At 39.6% G+C, this 19,130-nt stretch overlaps 1 protein-coding gene across 11 annotated transcripts in view; it reads right to left on the bottom strand.

Annotated features, from left to right (window-relative positions):
* Positions 1-819: 819 nt before the first annotated feature.
* syngap1b (synaptic Ras GTPase activating protein 1b) overlaps positions 820-19,130 on the bottom strand; it is a 217,134-nt gene continuing 198,823 nt past the window's right edge. For 8 of the 11 annotated variants that reach the window (XM_049582897.1, XM_049582896.1, XM_049582898.1 and 5 more), the window contains one exon: positions 3,274-6,374. In XM_049582897.1, the coding sequence (XP_049438854.1) occupies positions 6,015-6,374 (360 nt within the window). In that variant the 3' untranslated portion in view covers positions 3,274-6,014. Of the gene's footprint in view, positions 6,375-12,565; positions 12,628-19,130 lie in introns of all 11 variants that reach the window. The other 3 variants (XM_049582902.1, XM_049582903.1, XM_049582905.1) reach the window with 3 other exon arrangements.

Here is a 19,130-nt window from a genome sequence, read left to right as displayed (position 1 = left end):
ACTTGGTGCTCTGGTGAGTACTTACAGCAGCAGGACGGTGTATGTGGGATTGTCTCAAGACAAACTACGATGTGTAGATTAATGGTAATGTCACCCAGTGCAACAGTGTGGCTCTCTGATGTGTTTTTAAAAGTTCTGTATGCAACATTCAGAGCACTTATAAAGCCGCAAAACACTATTTGCTATGTAAAGATTTAGTGGAGTAATGGCTTCCTGAGCAGAGGATGAAATCACGCGCTCTGTGTGTGTTTATAATCCGAGCTTCTCTGTGGTTTGTTATGGTAAACCTGTCGGGCCGTGAGTGCATGTGGATATCCAACTGGCCACCTCATTGCTGCAGCTTTACACTGTACTCATATGACGGTAACTGCAGATACTGTGATGGCATCATCGCAAAATCCCATTCTCCAGTTCCACCCTGGTTAACACCGTTAGCTCTGTGAGCACTGGTGCCATTGTTTATGGAGTTAGCACCATTAGCTGCTAGCCACCGGCTCAGACTCCATGTTGAGAACCGTGTGCAGTCAACCCACATGCTCTGAATTTGGCCCCTTTAATAATTAACAGAAAACAACGGTGTTGAGATTTGTTGACAAAGTAAGATAAATATGATCTATCACAGCAGTAATATGAAATGGAGGGATACTTTAAGTCAATGCATTAAGAAACAGAACACACATTTCCACCGCAGGTTAAGAATTTAATTATTTGTTTATTTATTTATTTATTTACGTATTTCTATCTCCAGATTCACCCACCCGAAAAATATAAATTCCGGTGTATTCCAAAAAAAAAAAAAAGAAAAAAAAGAAAAAAAAAAGGAACAATGGCATCTTCATCAACCGCATCAAAGGAATTAATCAACGAAATCAAAATGGCAATAATTATTATCATTATTACAATAATAATTCAATGATCAGAATATCCACATTCATAACAAATCCATATACAACTGCAATACACTCTTCAACACCACTCTTCCATTAATATACACAAAATCCCCAAATGTCTGTCCTGTCAAAACAACAATAGAGGAGTTTTGGGGAGGGGGGCTATGGCTTGTCAAGGGGTATGAAGATGAGTGACCAGAGGAGTTAATGGATCTAAGGTTAGTAAGAGTATAAGGGGGGAGGCACACTTATTTAGTAAGGACCTATACAAAAACAAGCAATGTTAAGTAATGACAGTATACTTTCATGGAAGAATTCGCCAGTCTAACCGGATCTCAACAAAAGGTTAGAGGGCTCCATGAGAGGCAGAATTTGGGGAACAAAATTTCAAGAAATATATAAGGGTTGTCAGAATAAATATATAACTCTGAATGACAACCGTTGCAAACATATACCATAGGAACCTAAAGTGAAAGTCAGATACGCAAGAACTCAAAAACAGGTCGAGAATTTTCAAAGAAATGCAGATGGAGGTTTCTGGAAAAAAATTGTCTTAGTCTATATATGTACAAACATTGCTTGGTCACCCAAATCTACTTAGAAAAGCTTTTTAGTTGGTCAGAAAATGAGTGCAAGCTTTAAGAGTATGTGAGTTACTTCTTGTATGAGAGCTTCAAGAATGCAGCCGTTAAGTGACAGACCTTGCTGATATTCTAAGTCTGCGCACAAAGTGCCTCTGACAGCTCGGTACATTTAAAAACCTTTCCATGCCTCAGTATTGGTAACTTGAGAAGACCTATTCATAGAAAGAGAGAGAAACATTAGAGGAAAAATAACTGTACACTCTGCATATACAAACAAACTGTATATACACATAGACATACCATATATACACATTTATCCAGTATATACACAAAGATTTAGCCAGTACGCACACTTATATACAAACACATTCACTCGTTTCAGCAGGACCTCTAACATATCTCTCTCTGTCGTCGTTTCAGTCGTAAGTGGAAATGGCGGGGATTTCAACTCAGACTGGTGTCAGTGGGGTCCATCCATTGAAATAAATGGGGGGAGTTTTACAGCAATTTGACTGCAGAAATGTGGCCACACTGAAACCAAGAGTTCATCCTCCGCTCGGTTAAAACTCTACAGACAGATAGTCGAAAGTGGAGTACAAAACAATAGCTGTAAGAATGTCCTCATCCAAAGACTTTCACATCGTCCGTAAATGGAGAGCTCCATGGCGATTGTTGGGCGAGAAACATCCGTCCACTGTTTCTTTTTTTTTTGTTTGTTTTGAATGATTATAACCAAGAGGAAGGGGCGGGGCACAGGTCACAGCAACGTGCAAACTGCTGTAAGGGGAGTAGGTAAAACACAAGTTTGTCCCTTTCGTCACAGTCCTTCAGGGCAAAGCTTCTCTCCACAGGATTGTCTTAGTAAGAAAACTTGGTTCATATAAAATGGATTATTTATGAACTTCCATTAGATAGAGGCATCTATCTATATCAAGAAATAAATATCTGCTCCGGAAGATTTCTGATGAAGAGTTTCTTTTTTTTTTTAAATACTATTGTAAGAATAAGCATAGAAATATAAATAATAACATTCTGTCCGGTTTTTCAAAGTCTTCATTGAAGCAAAGAGTTTTGTTCTGAAGCAGTTTCACTTGTTGTATTAGGCTGTGCATATTTAGTTTCCTTTAAAATCAAAGTCTGAAAGAGATTCGAACGGAAGAGCTAAAACTATACGAGTCGAGAAAGAGATCAAGTGTGTCTAAACTGGAGTAAAAATGAAGCGGTTAAATAATGCTTTGAGAACCCTAGATAGATAAAGAGTGAGTAGATGAAGAGGTGAAGAGGAGTCAAAGGGTAATTTGAAAAGACTATAAGAGAGAAAGAGAGAAAGAGAGAGGGAAATAAATGCTCTAAAAGTAAATCAGCTTTGACTGAAAATTTTTAAGAGAAGTCAAGCACCTTTGAAATACATCTTACCCACAATACACCTCCCCTCTCTCTCAATTTGGGCGTCACGCCTTCCTTGGCCTTTGTGTTCCTCCGTTCTGCTGATTGATCAGACTGCATAGCTGTTCTTTGCATGCTCGGCAGGCTAACAAACGCCAATATGTGTCCAGCCTACCTTTTTAAAAGTAAAATGTAGATCCAACCACAAGGCGTCAATCACATTTTTAAAAAAAAAAATCCTGTTATCAAATCAGAGAGAGAGGGCCAAGGTAAAGTAAAAAATTAAAAATTAAAAAAAAAACAAAAAAAAACAACCCAGCATTTCCTTACATGGTCCGCTGGGGCTCTGCACCATCCCTTGAGCAAAGAGAATGGGACCAATGCCCCAAGTTCTCCCTTTGTCAGCCAATCGCGTCACGAGAGAGGGCTCTGGACATTTGGCTATGCCACCCTGCGGACTGCCGATGGTGCATCAGCCAATTAGGTTCCACATTGTCCTCCATGAAGCTGTGAGAGTGGCTAGGGGGAGAAAAAAAGGGGAGACAGAGAGAGAGAAGAAACGGGGGAGGGTGCTTGATCAGGTGCTATTGAAGCATAGCGAGAGACCGAGTATCTGCATGGTGGCAGTCTGTCCAAAGCTGGACTCATCTCTTTTTCTATATATATATATTTATATATATATTTGTGTGTGTTCAGCTCTGAGGCAACTGCTTGTTTACCTGAGTCACTGAGGTATTTTCACAGCAATGTTAATTTCTCAATCACGGATCATCTCACATCTCTGAAAAAGACACTGAACCTAGGTCGCTTCCAATCCAACATTCTTCACACACAAGTAATTTCACAAGAAGAAAAGTAGCCCTACAAGCTGTCTCAATAGAAGACAATCTTTCCCTGCGTGATACTGCTAGCATTATTAACATTTGGTGGTTCAACAGTTAAACATTCATTGAGAGAATGAGTCCAAGCTAATCCATTAGCACTGGCCTACAAAGTGCTAGCGTCGGCCGTGTTGACCTTTGACACTGCAAATTAAGTGGTTTGTTGACTCTAAAGAGAAAAATGGCTGACACAGAGCTGATGTGAAACTCTTCAACTCCTCTTGGTTCAACCTTCAAACAAGCTGAGTTGTTTCAGAGCGTCACCAGTGTGTGAGGCTACGGACACGAAAACAGGTTCACATCCAGACAAACCGTAACAACAGACAGTTCATACACAAAATGAAGGAATATGGATACACGTTACAGACATTTCAATGACTCGTGTTTTCAGCATTTGACACATGAGAAACTGAAGAGTTCATTTCAAAAACACATCGTACAGTAATTCTAAAAATTCAAATTAAACTCTTTTAATTTGTTTCAATGTGGTTTCAGAAACAGATGCCAGCTTTTTCATTTTGAAATGAAACTTCAAATTATGGAAACGACACAAAAAAGTATGTCAGTACTGGTTTTTTTAAGCATCAGGGGTGTTGTATAATCCTATCGTCTTAAGCAAGGCATTAAAACGTGCATTTGGTCGATGACTAGCTAGTCTACTGGCCAAAGGATGCTCAATATATTTATCCCAGGCACTTAATGGTAGGCAAACCTAAATGGTTGAAATGTTTTTTTCACACATAAAATGATCCTTGTTATCATATCACGCTGGCAATGTTTACTATAAAAAAAATAAATAAAAACTGGGGACTGTCATTAGTACTTGTATACACTTACAACAGCAGTTTGGGTGAAAATTGTAAGAGAAATTAAAAAAAAAAATCTAAATAAAAAGTACTCATAATGGCACCACTTGTCTTCTCTATATGAACACAACATTTTTAACTAAAAAAAACCCTGTAAATCTCCATTCATCCATTTCATTCAAAGTAGCTAAATTCATTATTAAAATTATTACTTCTCTGTGTAAACTCAAAAAAAATAGCACTTTTGGGTCTCCACAAATTTGAAATAACCCGTTCAATAGATGATCCATCAGATCTTAAATTGGGGAGCTGCTTTTATTAACTGTAACCAGAGATTGGAGGAGGGCGCTTCTAAAAACACACATATGGAAACCCCAACAACCCCATTGGACATAGGAACACAACAGGATGCACAGAGAACAAAGACAAAGACACATACAAAACATACTGGGGGGAATAAAAGTCCTGTCAAAGACAAATCGCAGGGGAGAGAGAAAGAGAGAAAAGACAGTGAGTGAATCATGAAAGAGGCAGTGCTATGGCAGACACAGACATTTGACTTGGAAAATGGCACCATTTGTTTCTGTTTAGCACCAGTTTATCACATATCGGTTCTGAGATTGAGAAGAGAAAAATTGCACGAGCTCAGTCCAAAAAAACAAGAAGTCCCTTAGATTGGAAAAAAAAAATTGGAAAAAAGTTCCCAAAAATGTCTTCTGTCACTCAAAACCTCTACGCCGCTTTGATCTTGTGTCTTTGAATCTCTCTTTTCAGCCCACAGATCATTTCTCTCACTAGCAAAAGCTAACTTGGATCTCCATCCGTTACTTCTGTTACTTCAGATCTCTATTGGAAAACCCTGTTGAAAAACACTCAAAGGCACTAAGAAAGCCAGACTACATCACCAACATCTCTACCTAAACAATTTGCAGCCTGGCGTGTTCAGGATAGGTTTATTTAATGCACCTACATCCATGGGAGTCAAGGGTGACTATAAGCTAGCTTATAGCACTTGCTAATGGCTACTATGAAGTCTTTGGGGTGCAAGACATTCTAGTATAGCGCTTGTTCCTTACGTGTATTTGTTCCTCACGAAGCCGCAGACAGGCAACGAGTGCACAGAGCAGGTGTTCACATATCGGCTTGGTGTGTATGTCAAATGCTTTGTTTGACCGATTCAAACAGTGTGTGATAAGGTATCATTATCTTGTCCTGCAAGACTGATACTAACTGAAGCTCCATGTGAGCATCAAGAGAACAAGTGTCCGTTGAAGAGCCCTTTGTGTTGTGTGTTCGTGTGTTATGCACTGTACAGTTGCTGTGTGATTACTACTTGTCTCCCGCACACTTTTCTTCTCTCTCTCGCCCAGGGAATCAGAATATCTACGGCGGATTCTTTTCAAAGCTTGCTAAATGGGAAAGACGGGGGACAGAGTTTTCCTTTGTGTCGTCTCTCTCTGATTTGGCTCAGTGTTGTGTTTGACCTACTCCCCCTTCTTCTGCTATGCCTGTAGTTGCTGTTGTTGCCGTGGTTCCGGTTGCCTGTGAGGTTGTCATGGGGGAGGATGTTTGGTTGCCACGGAGCTCTCCATTCTGACTAGGATGTTGATGAGGAGTGGGTAGAGAGGGAGGGTCTACAGTTTGGGGGAGGACTCCATTGTGGGGCGAGCTGTCAGAGGAAATGCCCGAGGAAGAAACTCTGAGGCCTTGATCGTCGGTTACCGCTCCTCCTCCTCCTTGTCCTCCTCCTCCGCCTCCACCACCTCCCCCTCCACCTTCAGTTTTCACACCGGGGTCTGCATAACCCAGGGAGGAAAGCTGGTCCTCCTAGTGAGATAGAGAGAGAGGGGAGGGGAAAGAGGAGTGGGAGCAGGGAGAGATGGTCGTAGGAGAGAGGCCATTCAATGAGCGGTGGCAGGGATGTGAGGAGTTGTAAAGGAGATGTCCAATCAAGGCAGATAACGTGACATGTAGAGGGAAAAATCACATGTTGAAGAGGTGTAAGAGAGCGTGGGAGGAAGTAAGAATAGTGAGATAAAGATGGGAAGGAGGAAAATCACCAGAGAGGGGTGTGAATTGTGTGGAAAACATCAAACATCGACAAATACAAAGAACCGGTTGGAATGGGCACGTGTAAAAGCGATGGCACAAGCAAAGTAAGGAGGAATCAGGAAATAAAAGACAAGTGATGAGGGATTGGAAGAACCACACAGAAAGAGAGAGACAGAGAGAGGAGAGAGAAAGAGCCAAATGAGTTACGAAGTTGATGCATGGCGTACACCAATAGAAATGGCAGCACAGGAAAAGGGGCACAAGGGAAGAGGGGATGAGGGGGGATTAAAATTCTTGAGGTCAAAGGGTCCTGATCCTCTTTGGATGAGTAGCAAGGAGTGTTTATCGGGTGTCAGGAAAAGTCACTCTTTGCCAGTGAGTACAAATCATGTTCAGTAAGTTTCTATGCAAATGTGCGAGCTTTTTTTAAATTTAAGACTATAAAGGAACTCTATGCTTATGGTGTCTATAAACATCTTAACAGCACATTCTGTAGCATCAGCCTGCTGCTAAAAACATGCAAAAAAACCACAAGGAGCTCAGTGCCAAAGTTAAAAAAGCAAGATAAAGGTGCATCCTATAGATTTATGGCAGGAAATCCAAACCCGTCAAAAACACCAGCCAAAAACGTCAAACCCAAACCCACTGACCACGCAGCAGTGAGCCGCTGCATGGGTATCCACCCTGGGTTGGAGCTTTTGAGTGGTGATTAAGTCAAAGTTTGGTTTTTGCCATCTTTTCTTACCTACATTGGCGCAGAATAACAGCAATGCAAGACTAGTTTCATTATTAGTTTATATCAGAGTCTGTTTGCAAGCCTTCGCTCCCAGGCGTGTTCACTGATGTCTGTGTAGGAGCAGTGGGAAGAGAAAACAATTGGGTTATTGTGCCAATAGACAACTATGAGGACTCTATTCATAACGGTACTTAACGTATCCAAGAGCTACTGCAAGATGATTTGAATATAGGAGCATTTCGAAAGCTGAAAAATCACAGTTTTACCATCAGACCTCTGGTGGAACCTCTTGAAATAATTGCACTTGATTTATCTTGGCTGGCACATTTGCTGTGTGGTGTCTAGACATAATTACACAGACTCTGTTTCACTGAGAATGTGCGGTGAGCAGAGAGCCATCTTAAAAGAGCCTGGAAATATGTGCAATAATTTAACTCATCTTTGTTCTTTATCAACCACTGGAAATGACAATAGATACCACTTTAATGCTTACATACACGAAGTATGACGTACTGTAAAATGAATGAAAATGGCGTGCGGTAGAGGGGAAAGACAGGAAGTAGGAGGGATAGTTTGGTCTGCATCCAGTAGAGAAAATGAATCAAAAGCAAATAATCACTGGATAAACTGTATCTGATGGGTGTGTCCATTGTGAGTGGAAGGTGTTTCCATTTCACTTAAAAAAAAAAAGTGAAAAGAAGAACAAAAGAAAAATACCCCGAAATTTGATGTGAATTAGCGGGCCTTTTCTCTTCTCAATCAGAACCAAAATGAATGAAAACATAGTCAGCTGCTAACTGGTGCTATGAACAGCCACAGTGTCTACAGACAGTTACAGGATGCCAGTAACATGACTCCACTAACACTTGTTTCGTTACTCTCAAACACGACCAACAGTGTCGTTTAATATCCATGTGTAGACCAAAACACATGTCTATTAAACTCAGTAAATCAAGCAGCTGAACAAAGACAGGGCAAAAATGTTTACTGACATCCTTTTATTTTAAACTTACCAAACTTGGTGTGGTGCATTTCAATTACAGCTTGGTGTGAAAGTGTTTTTTATGCTAATGAAAATTGGGGGTACTGGAGACAGAAACACAAAACACTTAGTGGAGAACTGAAATGTCAGGTGTATCGTAATGATGCAGAAAGAGTAGCGTACACACTGGTTCTTACCCATCTCCTCCAATCTCCAATCAATTTGAATCGTGGATGTCTATAGAGCAAAAATCTTCCTCACCTCCACATTTGAAATGCTGTAAGTGTCGGTTTAATCAACTTATATATGGCAGTTGTTACATTAAAAGACCCCCCTGCACTGTATGGCTTAACATGACTAGCTTGCCAGGTGAGGAGCTCTAACTCTGATGCAAAACAAAACAAAAAACGCATTTCACACATCCTCACACGCACCGGAACAACTGTCCTACGCCACCATTCAACCAAATAATGTGCCCAGGTGCCAAAACACATACACAGACACATAGATATCAGAAACACACTGAAAGAGACAGAAAAACACACAAAAACATGTGCACAGTAAATCAGTGTTCTTCAGGGAAGGATTGGGTCAGATACGGAGATTTCCCATAATTCCCGTTGTATATCTGAGGGCGTGCTGGGAGGGGTGAGAAAGTGAATGGAAATGTGAGTTCATGTGTGTAGGAAAACAAAGTGGTTCAAAAACATGTTGTGTGTGAAGGAAAAAAAAATAGAATAAAAGAGAAATCACACAATATTCCACAGACTTTCTAACAGATTCATACCCAAAAATAAATCTAATTTCTTGTTCACAAATCTGGATGGAAATCTATGAAACAATAAAATGTTATTGTGTGTATTCCCTTTTAATTCTGATTTTTTTTTCTGCATAAAGAATTGTGCAGAAAGTCACAATTTTGCATTCAAAATTGTTTCAAAAATAATACTGAGTATCTGTTTATTTAATTAATGCCTTCTCATAGTGCTGTTGTATGAACCACAGGGCATGTGCATCCTGTTTGTGCATGTAACAGTAATGCTGTATTTGCTACTGTATATTATTGTTTATAATGTATAATTCAAAGTTAACCAAGGACAAGTGAAAAAATGAGGTGTCTATAAAATGTGATGAAAATCTGAGTTGAATATTTGCAAATGCCAACATCTGAAAACAGCGGAGCTTAGGAATCAATGATACTCATTGATTGTTTTGTATTTCTCTGCATTACAGCGAGTTACCCAATGCAAAGAGTTACAGGAAGGTCTCCGTATATGACATGAAGATCATCTGCGAGTAATAAATGTTGGCATACTGTATGTCTGTGGGTTGCTGGTTATGACTGAATTGTGTGTGTGAACAAGCGATGGCTTTTTCACTTGTAGAGGGCTGCAACAGTCACACACAAAACATCTCATGTTTAATATTTTTGAAAAGACAGAAAGCTCTAAGCTGTTGTAGTACCTCTGTATATTTCCTCCAGGGAATGTGGTTTGCTCATTGGTCAACATAAAGTGGAAAAAGCATCCTAATTCATGTCAAATAATTCATGTTGCTTTTGGAGGTCTGTCACAGAATATTTCCAGAGTTACCATCTGATACAAGAAAACACGCTGTTGTGTTGGCAGGGTGACAACAGTTTGGCAAACAAAGAAAATGTCACTTTTTGTGTAGTGAAGGAGAGAGAAGCTTACTTCATACAACACTGTGCATAAATTATACTTTTCCGTCATTTGTCAGAGAAAAGAGCTGCATTAGGCAACACGTGCACGGAAAAATCATTGCTAAATTGTGGAAACATGAATAGGACCTCTATTTCCCTCACTGGGCCCCACACCACCACCTTTAGCAGGTCTTTTCTGCAAGCGTCAGGGGTGGGAGTAAGTCACATGTGCAAGTCACAAGCACGTCTCAAGTCTTAACCTTCAAGGCTCAAGTAAGTTTCAAGTTACTGTGGTGAGAATCAAACAAGTCAAGTCGCATCTCTCCTATAAGTCAAGTCCATAGACTGTAAAAAAAAATAATGGATGTAGCTACGGGGTTGTCACCCATTGGTTTGTGGACTCCCATTTTGATGCTTGAGTTTGGCATTTTGGCCGTTGCCATCTTGGTTTTTTGGACCAGGAAGTGACCAGATTTGGGTGAGAGGCTGGAGCTTTGGAGGAGTGAGGTGTTGATCCATAGATTTTAAAAATAAATAGATACCAGACACTAAGATGGCACCTATTCATTCCAATACGGCATATGCCAAAAAAGTTTTTTAGCCTCTGGGTTTACTCTGCGGTATACAGCCCGCTGAATATGCCAAGTAGTGTTTCTTCTGCTGGCCCCACTCATGAGTTCCTGCTCAACACATTCTCACTCTGACCTCATCACATATTGACATGTGGTCATGGACTTTCCACGTCCACATACAGCATGCAAGGTACACTGGGTGCGTTGGTTGTTGACGTTCTGGGACACCGTGTCAAGTTCTGCCTGTTACATGCATTGTCTTCTCTCAAGATACACTTCTGTTTCACAGGAAATTTAACGTTTGAATACAGTCTCTTTCAAATTAAAAGCACTATGATGGTACAACACTGCAACTTGACGTTTCTTTTCCTCCAACAACTAACACACATGGTTGGGTTTAGGAAAAAAGAACCGGGTTTGGCTTTAGAATCTTACAGGACGCAAACACTGCTGTCTCAGGTGAAAGTTGGTGTTTGTTGGACTCATCCACCACCCCTCCTGCCCACCCCAGTTGGACTTTTGCTGCCTTAACTTTTGTCTTTGTCCTGCCATGTTTCCCCCCCTGACATCGTCGGGCGCTGTTAAACTATAACGACAACCGGCTGCGTATCATGCCGACGTTAAAGGATACCTTTTTTGGTTGGTTTCTGACGCCGCAAGTCACTGCCCAAGCACCGGAGTGAGACCGGGCTCTCTCGCTTGGCTCATAGACTTTACATTGTGATGACATCATGCATTTCTAAATTGCTTTTCTTGGCTTGAGGAAAGTTGTACAAATATAATACCACCAAAGCTAAAAAAAATCAGAATAGAAAGAGTGATAATTGACCTTGTTTGAAGTTTGAGGTGTTCTGTCAACAGTTTTACAAACGTCTCTTTCACAATGTTGGCCTATGGGGAAAACGCTTTCTGGCCCACAGGGGATTTTCCTCACTACAGTGCTGTGACCACTGGGAGAAATTTCCAATGTCCAATGACATTTCTAAAGGCTGGAAAAGCTGCAAGATTAAATCATTTTATCTCCATTTAGATTAGCAGAGAGCTCAACTGGAAGTTAGCTGCTCGGCCTTATACATTCATGGCACATCCTTGTAGGTTGATGGGTTTGCACGCATTGCACTAGAAATCACTAGATCATGTTTCAAAAACAAAACAGAACTTCTCAATATCTTGAAGAATGCAAATATTTAAAAAGTCAAGTGCTTTTGTGTCATCCGTCTCAAGTTAAATTCACGTCTCAAGTCTTTTGTCAATGTCAGTCAAGCAAGTCTGAAGTGCACAAACTTGTGATTTGAGTGCCCTACCTCTGTTAACCACAACTATACTAGGAAGTTTGCTTACTTGTCAGCTAGCTAGCTTGGAAAAGTTAGCCAGCCTCTTTGTGTGCTAAAAGAAACGCACCAAACAAACAGAGATGGAGTCTTGATTTGCCTCAGTCTGTCTTGACTTTAAACACAACCTTTCTTGTTTGTTTGTTTTGTGTGTGTGTGTGTGTGCGTGCGTGCGTGCGTGTGTGTGAGATAATGTGATAATGCCCCCAGTGTGGAACGGGTCATTCTAAATGGCAGCAAATGTGTTCAATACAAACTTTTGTTCACCTAAATTTAATTTCCAGCCTCTCTCATGCATTTGGTATCATTAGATAAAAAGTGCACCGTCGGCCTGGTGCTGTGTTGCATTACATGATTTATGAGTATTACACTTCAGACATATTTCAGGTGAACACCTCTCGCTGCCAAGTTTTTTAGTGCGGCTTTAAATCTTTGAAATGTTTTGTTGTCACCCTTTCAACGTGGAGGTGTGCCCTTCAAGTAACCTCTGTCCAAACACTCTGTGACAGGCCTCTCTTTCTGAAAGATAAATGGAAAAGTAAGTGGGCCTGTCAGTGTGCTGGCTTGCAGTGAGTTCACAGGGTGCTGCGTATGGACAGGGACGCACATAGAGAACAGTAGAAGTGGAAAAGAGGCAGCAGGTTATGGATGGAGAGTGAGAGTTTGCCGGTTTGTTTATTACCTGGTTACTCGGGGTGGGACAGGCGCGAGACGGGGCTGCACTAGGATGGACTGACGCCTCCCCTAAGAGAAATCACCGTATCTCATCAACATAGGAGGAGAGGAGAGGAGAGGAAAGGAGAGGAGGATTGAAAGCAGGAGGCAGAAGGAGGAGGAAGCTGAGGAAACCAACAGCCACCCAAAAACAATACATACACAATGTACAACAAAAAGTGAACAGAAAAAAAGGACATAAATATACATGAAAATGCTTACCAACACACATTTACATACACATACATTATGACAACCATTCACGCACCACATCATCAGACAACCCAACAGCCTGAAAGCATTAAAGCAGCTTGCCATGCAGTGTATCATTAACAGAAATCATGCTTAGGACAAGAAAGAAAAAGGCGTTAAATCATGCACTCCAAACGACATCTGCAGCTGAAAGCAGCTGATTAATCCAATAGACTTCGGAAAGCTGAATCTGGCATGTTTCCTGGTTTCGGAGGCGTAAAAGAACATGCGTATATCAAACATGCAATCATCTACTCTATGAAGATAAATATATACACACACTTGGAAAACCCAGAATTATATTTGCATAAACACAGAAACAACAGAGAAGAGGATTTCTGCACTTTACTGTAACACACACCGCGTCACACCACGACATATCACACCCCACACTCACTCAAAAATGACCAGCAGTCAGGAAGTTGCAACAATAAGCACAAATTAAAGAGCCCAATCAAATCCTCTGTGAATGAAACACTTATGATTAATGTCACAGCAAGCTCAGGAAGCCATTTCCTCATTAAATATAACTTGCTGATACCTGCTGATCAAACAAAATGTCCACAAAGTTAAACAAAATCTAAAAGAAGGCGCTACAAATGATCAATAAAACAGTTCAATGTAAAAAACAAAACAAAAAAACAAGCATTTTAGTTTAACTGATAATGTGGAGTAACTGCCACACACTGTAAGAAGTTTATGAAAAAATGATTTGACTTCTTTAATTGGCATTAATTGCCTTTAAAGAGCTGCTCAATATCAATTAATAATGTATAATCAAATAAAACATGCTCCACCCCTTCTACTGCAATAATATGATGTAATTTATTGGATTACCATGTTTTATTATATTTTCCAACCCATTTTGCTGAACATGTTTGCTTCCAAATTTACACAGGGTTTTTAGAGCTCACCAAATTAAATTTAAGGCTTTTTAAACCCCTTTTATTTATACAAAATGCAATTAAAATGGCTTTTTCACAGTTATACCAGTCACAGGATGATGGAAAACCAGCAGGGACAATCCATTAATTTACCAAGTACACACATTTACTGACATTTAAAGCAATACTTCCTAGTAATACACACTCAGACACTCAGTTGTCACTTTATTAGGTACATCTAGCTAAAAGGAATGCAGTCTAATGCAACAGTCCTGCAGTAAATCTTACCTTCATGAAGGTTATAATGTTCAGTTTTTGTTAAGAGTTCCTGTTATTTAGCCAACCCTTACTCATAAAAATGGGATGCGCAAAATAATAAGAAAGACCTGTCGGTATGAACCACAGACGGCACCTTCCAAAACAAACACACAATGAAATCAACACCTCTATAAAACAGTTTCAACAAAAAGTGAACATTATAAATGTCATGAAGGGAAGATTTATGGCAGGACTTTTGTATTAGACTGCATTAATTTTAACTAGGTGTGTCTAATAAACCAGTAACTAAGTGCAATAAACCAATTAATGAGAGATTAATTTAAGTTTTTGTTGAAATTTTTGAAAAGCTTTCTAGCAACTGCAGTGAAAGTTTTTGTAACAGGTCTGATCCTGCTGACTAATGATAGTCAAGACCACTGTAAGACTTTTAATAGCTTTAAGGCTTTTTTTATAGAACTAAATTCAATGCTTTCTATCACAACTCAAGCAGTAAATCGAGGTCCTATGTATCCCGACCCAATCGCCAGAAAAAAATTTGGCATTGTACTTTTCTTCAAACCAGATACATTAACATTTGTATGCCATTATATATGTTTTAACAATGCTGTGGTTAACGTGTGGTTAGGTTTAGGTACAAAGACATTTGGTTATAATTACGAAAAGATCATGTTTTGACTTAAATTCCATGAGTCCGTGGCTTGGTAAAAAACAACCGCTTTTCATCACACTGTCCCTGGTGGAAAAACAGCCTGAAAACACCCATGTTTGGTGCCTAAAAAGTCGCTTGTTAAAAGGTGACAGGTCGCTAAAACACAACCAGTTTTGTTTTATGCTAACTTGGCAGGCGTGTCGTCTAGGTGACACGCCATCCACCATCCTCTTCACCTCCCAGTGGCCTCACAAAGTCTGTTCATGTATTATGTCACTTTGAAAACACTGATGTAATACGTCTGAAATGTGAAAATGTAATGCATTCCTGGTTTGGAAAAACGTGCCAACATTTTCATTTCATCGTATGCTAATTTCTTCCCAAACATACACTGGCGCTAACAAGACACTATTAAAGCACTTTCACATAAACAATCTCACGCACTGATAAGAAGCATGTCTGGACAAGCGTGTACGTTTGGACACTGTTAAATGGAAGGCACAGGCAGGGTTTAAGTGCATGCGCTTGCCCAGATGCGTTACTTGTATGCAGAAAAGTGCAATGTTTTAGCAAAAATGCATATGTTGGGAAGAACTGAGCATATGACTGGATAATGAGACTCAGATTATACTGCACGAGTTGTGTGAGTGGATGTTTTGATATAGTTTTGTTGTTGTTAAACGTGGACCCCATTTACTCTGATTCAACAAGAATTCTCTCAGTTTTTGGATTCTTCGTTCACTGAGAAGTTTCCTTCAAGAATTCAACACAACACAGGGAGAGTAACTGAAATACAACTGATCATTTTGTGGGTGAAGTATTCCTTTAAAGACTTTTTGAGACCTGCTGACACCCTGTTATATTATTTGGCAGTTATCACCTTATCAGTTGCTGACGTGTGCTTTAATATATTTAAACAGAAGTCACTAATGCGTCCATGTCCTTCTAACAGCAGTTCTGAAATCTCAAAATGTCTGGAGGGAAGTCAACTTTGTGCAGTTTATGATTATTTTGTGGGCATCAGGATGCTGTTGTGGGAAGGATTATGGCATCCTGCACCTGTGTTATTATGTGAGGTCTAATTAAGTGTGGGGTGTTGTTTTGGAAGCTGGTAGCAGTGGCCTGAGGAAACAATGGCATCATGCTCTCCCCTCTCACTCCCTGTTAATTTACTGTTCCCTCTCTCAGATGCTATGTGTGCACCAGTCTCACCCAATAAAGCTGAGTGTCATCACACTGGGCTGAACTGTCGGCTCGTCTTAAGTGCTTTGGCTTATGAACACGAGGCCTTGAAACTAAAATACAAAAGAAACCTATGATTTCCAAAAGAACAGCTTCACAAAATTCTCACTTAAAGCGCCGTCTGTTTTAGCAACAAGCACCAAGAAATGAATGCAGACTAAAGGAGCATTTCAACACAACGAATACACACTTCTTCCTGTGTATCAACTATAACTATTTATATTCATTTATACAGTAGTAAAACAACTGTTTTGGAACTGTTAGTTGAATAGTCATGAAATTTTATAGACACGTTCAAGGTCCCCAGATGATGCACTTCAGTGATTTTGGTAATCCCCTGACTTTTCCTCTAGCACCACCATGAGGTTAGTATCTGTGGTTTTTAGTGACAACTGTTGGATAAATTGTCTTGAAACTTTGTACAGACAATAACCTCCCCCTCACGATCAATTATAATAACTCTGATGATCCCTTAAAAGAGTACTTCACCCCCAAAATGACCATTTCAGTTACTTCACCCCCGACAGCATTTAACAACAGCAAATCTATATCAAAACCTATGTTTACAAAATCTCACACAACTCATGCAGTATAATCAACAGATGAACAGGTAGCACATAGACTGCACTATATGTATCCAAAACTGTTTTAAATAGTAAGGTTTTAGCAAAAATACATGTGTTTGGGAAATACTGAGCATGCAACAAGATAAAATACATGAAAAACTAACCGTATTCATATTAGCTTCAGCTCTACTTAATGTTTAATTACGCTAATTAGCATGTTACTGCAGCATGCTAATTAGCAGTAAACATGTGCCTTAACACAGCCTCACAGAGCCGCTCACATAGCTGTAAAGTCCTGTGCTGAATTGCATCACATTGTAGAGATGTTTACCTTCCACTGGTTTTAACACAGCGTCTGTGTCTATTAGGTTTCCTATGGTTATAAACTGCAGTGGCTGTAGTTTTATTTTTCCAGTTGGGTCAGGCTTTACTTAACTTTTATTACATTTTATTGACCAATGATGACCTGTGTCTGTGCTCTGAAAAAGATTCTTATCCTCAAAAGACTGCTGGAAATATTTGTTTGTCTGTCTTCAGATTTTTCAGCTGCTTTAACATCAGAATGAGACTCCTACCTTTTAACAAAAGCATACCATATTTAAGTATCTTAAATATGGTATAAACATGGTACATATGTCTTGAGTAAAGAGAAAAATTTTACTTTATACGGTTTGATCTGTTGGAATTAAGGACTCCATAAATGTAGGAGTTGTACACTCCTCCTTTAAACACCATGGTGGAGGTTCCCTGCAGCTTGCAGATAACCTCCAGCACAGTCTGAATGTTAAGCAGGCTGCTGCTCGCAGTGTGCTCTTCTGTAATCCAATAAACATTTTTGTCAAGGCAGTGCTGGAGCTTAAATTGTCACTGGTAGATATAAAACCATATGTTGCAGCTAAATGCTGGTATAACCCTTTAACACTCTTCTTAATGGTTCTTCACAGACTTACAAGCCTGTTAAACATTGCATTTATTTGGTTCCAAAAACTCAGTGTTTCTTTTTAAGTCTCCAACAACAGACTCTACTTTCTTGTATTAATTCACTTTCCTTCAGTCAAAGATGTACTGCTAAGTGTAATATGCAGTTTAAACCATGTGTTAGTACTGGGAGATGGTGCCTAAATACAAAGCATTATTATTGTTTCATTTTTACAATTTTATTGTGTCCCAGACTTGTCTCTTTTTTAAAATAGCCCCAGAAAACAGGTATAACACCTTTTTTGCTGACAATGAACAAGACTCAACATGATTCATCGGGCATTCTCGGTTTTATCCATTTATTTTTGTTCTAATGTGCACTAAATCAGATCCCACATACTTCTTCCCTAATTGCCTACACTTAATGACACTCAAGTCATTGTCCTACCTACGCTGCAAACTTTATCCATCTGGCTCCAAGTGGGCTTACAAAAAACTTACAAATAGAAACGTACAACATGGAGCTTCAATGATTAATAAGTTGAGAAAAAAAAAAATGAATCGGTAATAATTTTGATAATCAATCAATTGTTTAGGTCAGTTTTTCATGCAAAAATGCAACATGCTCTCTGTATTTTAAGCGCTCCTATTTGAGGGTTAGCTGATTTTCTTTGTTTTACACTGAAGTAAATTAAAGATGTTTGGGTTTTGGGCAGTTTGTTGGACAAAACAATTATTTGATGATGTCATTTGGGCTCCAAGAATCTGTGATTTTTAATGTTTTTTTACTGTTTTATGTTTAGAGACCTAATAATTAATCATTTAATTGAAAAAAAAGACAGAAAGATTAATTGATAATGACAGCTGTTTTTTGCAGCTCTACTGTAGATCCCAGGTTACATTAATAACCTAGCAGAAGCCTGATAACTACTCTGTGTAATAGTGAGGACTTGTATTCATATTATTAATGCTGAACATATATATTTATATATTTTTTCTAAAGGTATAGCCCTATGGGATTTCTCAGAATATATAATTGTCACATTAGTTGTAATAATGACCATCAGTGTGATGCTCTGAAGCAGCTCTTCCCTCCTTCTCGTGTTGTCTCATTATTTTTTTTCTCCTCGCTTTTGATGGGTGACTGGAAATCTCCCGTGAGGCGTTGATTAGATTTTTTTTTGCAATAATTTACAAAAAAAAAAAAAAATCACAATTCCAACCGAATGAAAGAAGGAACGTATCAAGTGGGGCCACTGTTTGAACTCTTTGACACATAAATTAGCTTTTTGAAGGCTAAGATTAGCATTAAAATGTGTCACATGAGCTCAGAGCAATAGAAGTGATGAGAAAACCCCACACATGGCTTCAGTCAGAGATAATTCCTCCATGTTTTATTCTATGTGTATAATGCATATGATTTCTGTGAAGCTGCTAAAAATGAAATGTATAGTTTCCAACATCTGAAGCACAAAATTCCCGGCCAACATTTGTAAGTGGGACCCATGTGGGTCGTAAATGGACATGAAAATGGGCCCTATATGGGATCGTCCACAGGTTCCACATCGGCCCCATGCCAGTTGCCCACATGGGTGGGTTTACCTAATAAGGGCCCAGATAAGATGCCAATTTTGGGCCCATACCCACTTGGTACCCAGGTACCCCTAGCATAACCTATGTGGGGCCCACTTGATTAAACCCAACCATGTGGGCAACTGGAATGGGGCCATTATGGAACCCATG

This window comes from Epinephelus fuscoguttatus, linkage group LG8 (genome assembly GCF_011397635.1).
Source record: "Epinephelus fuscoguttatus linkage group LG8, E.fuscoguttatus.final_Chr_v1".
Lineage (NCBI taxonomy): Eukaryota > Metazoa > Chordata > Actinopteri > Perciformes > Serranidae > Epinephelus > Epinephelus fuscoguttatus.
Note: the sequence above shows the minus strand (reverse complement) of the source record. Positions and strands in the feature narration are given on the sequence as shown.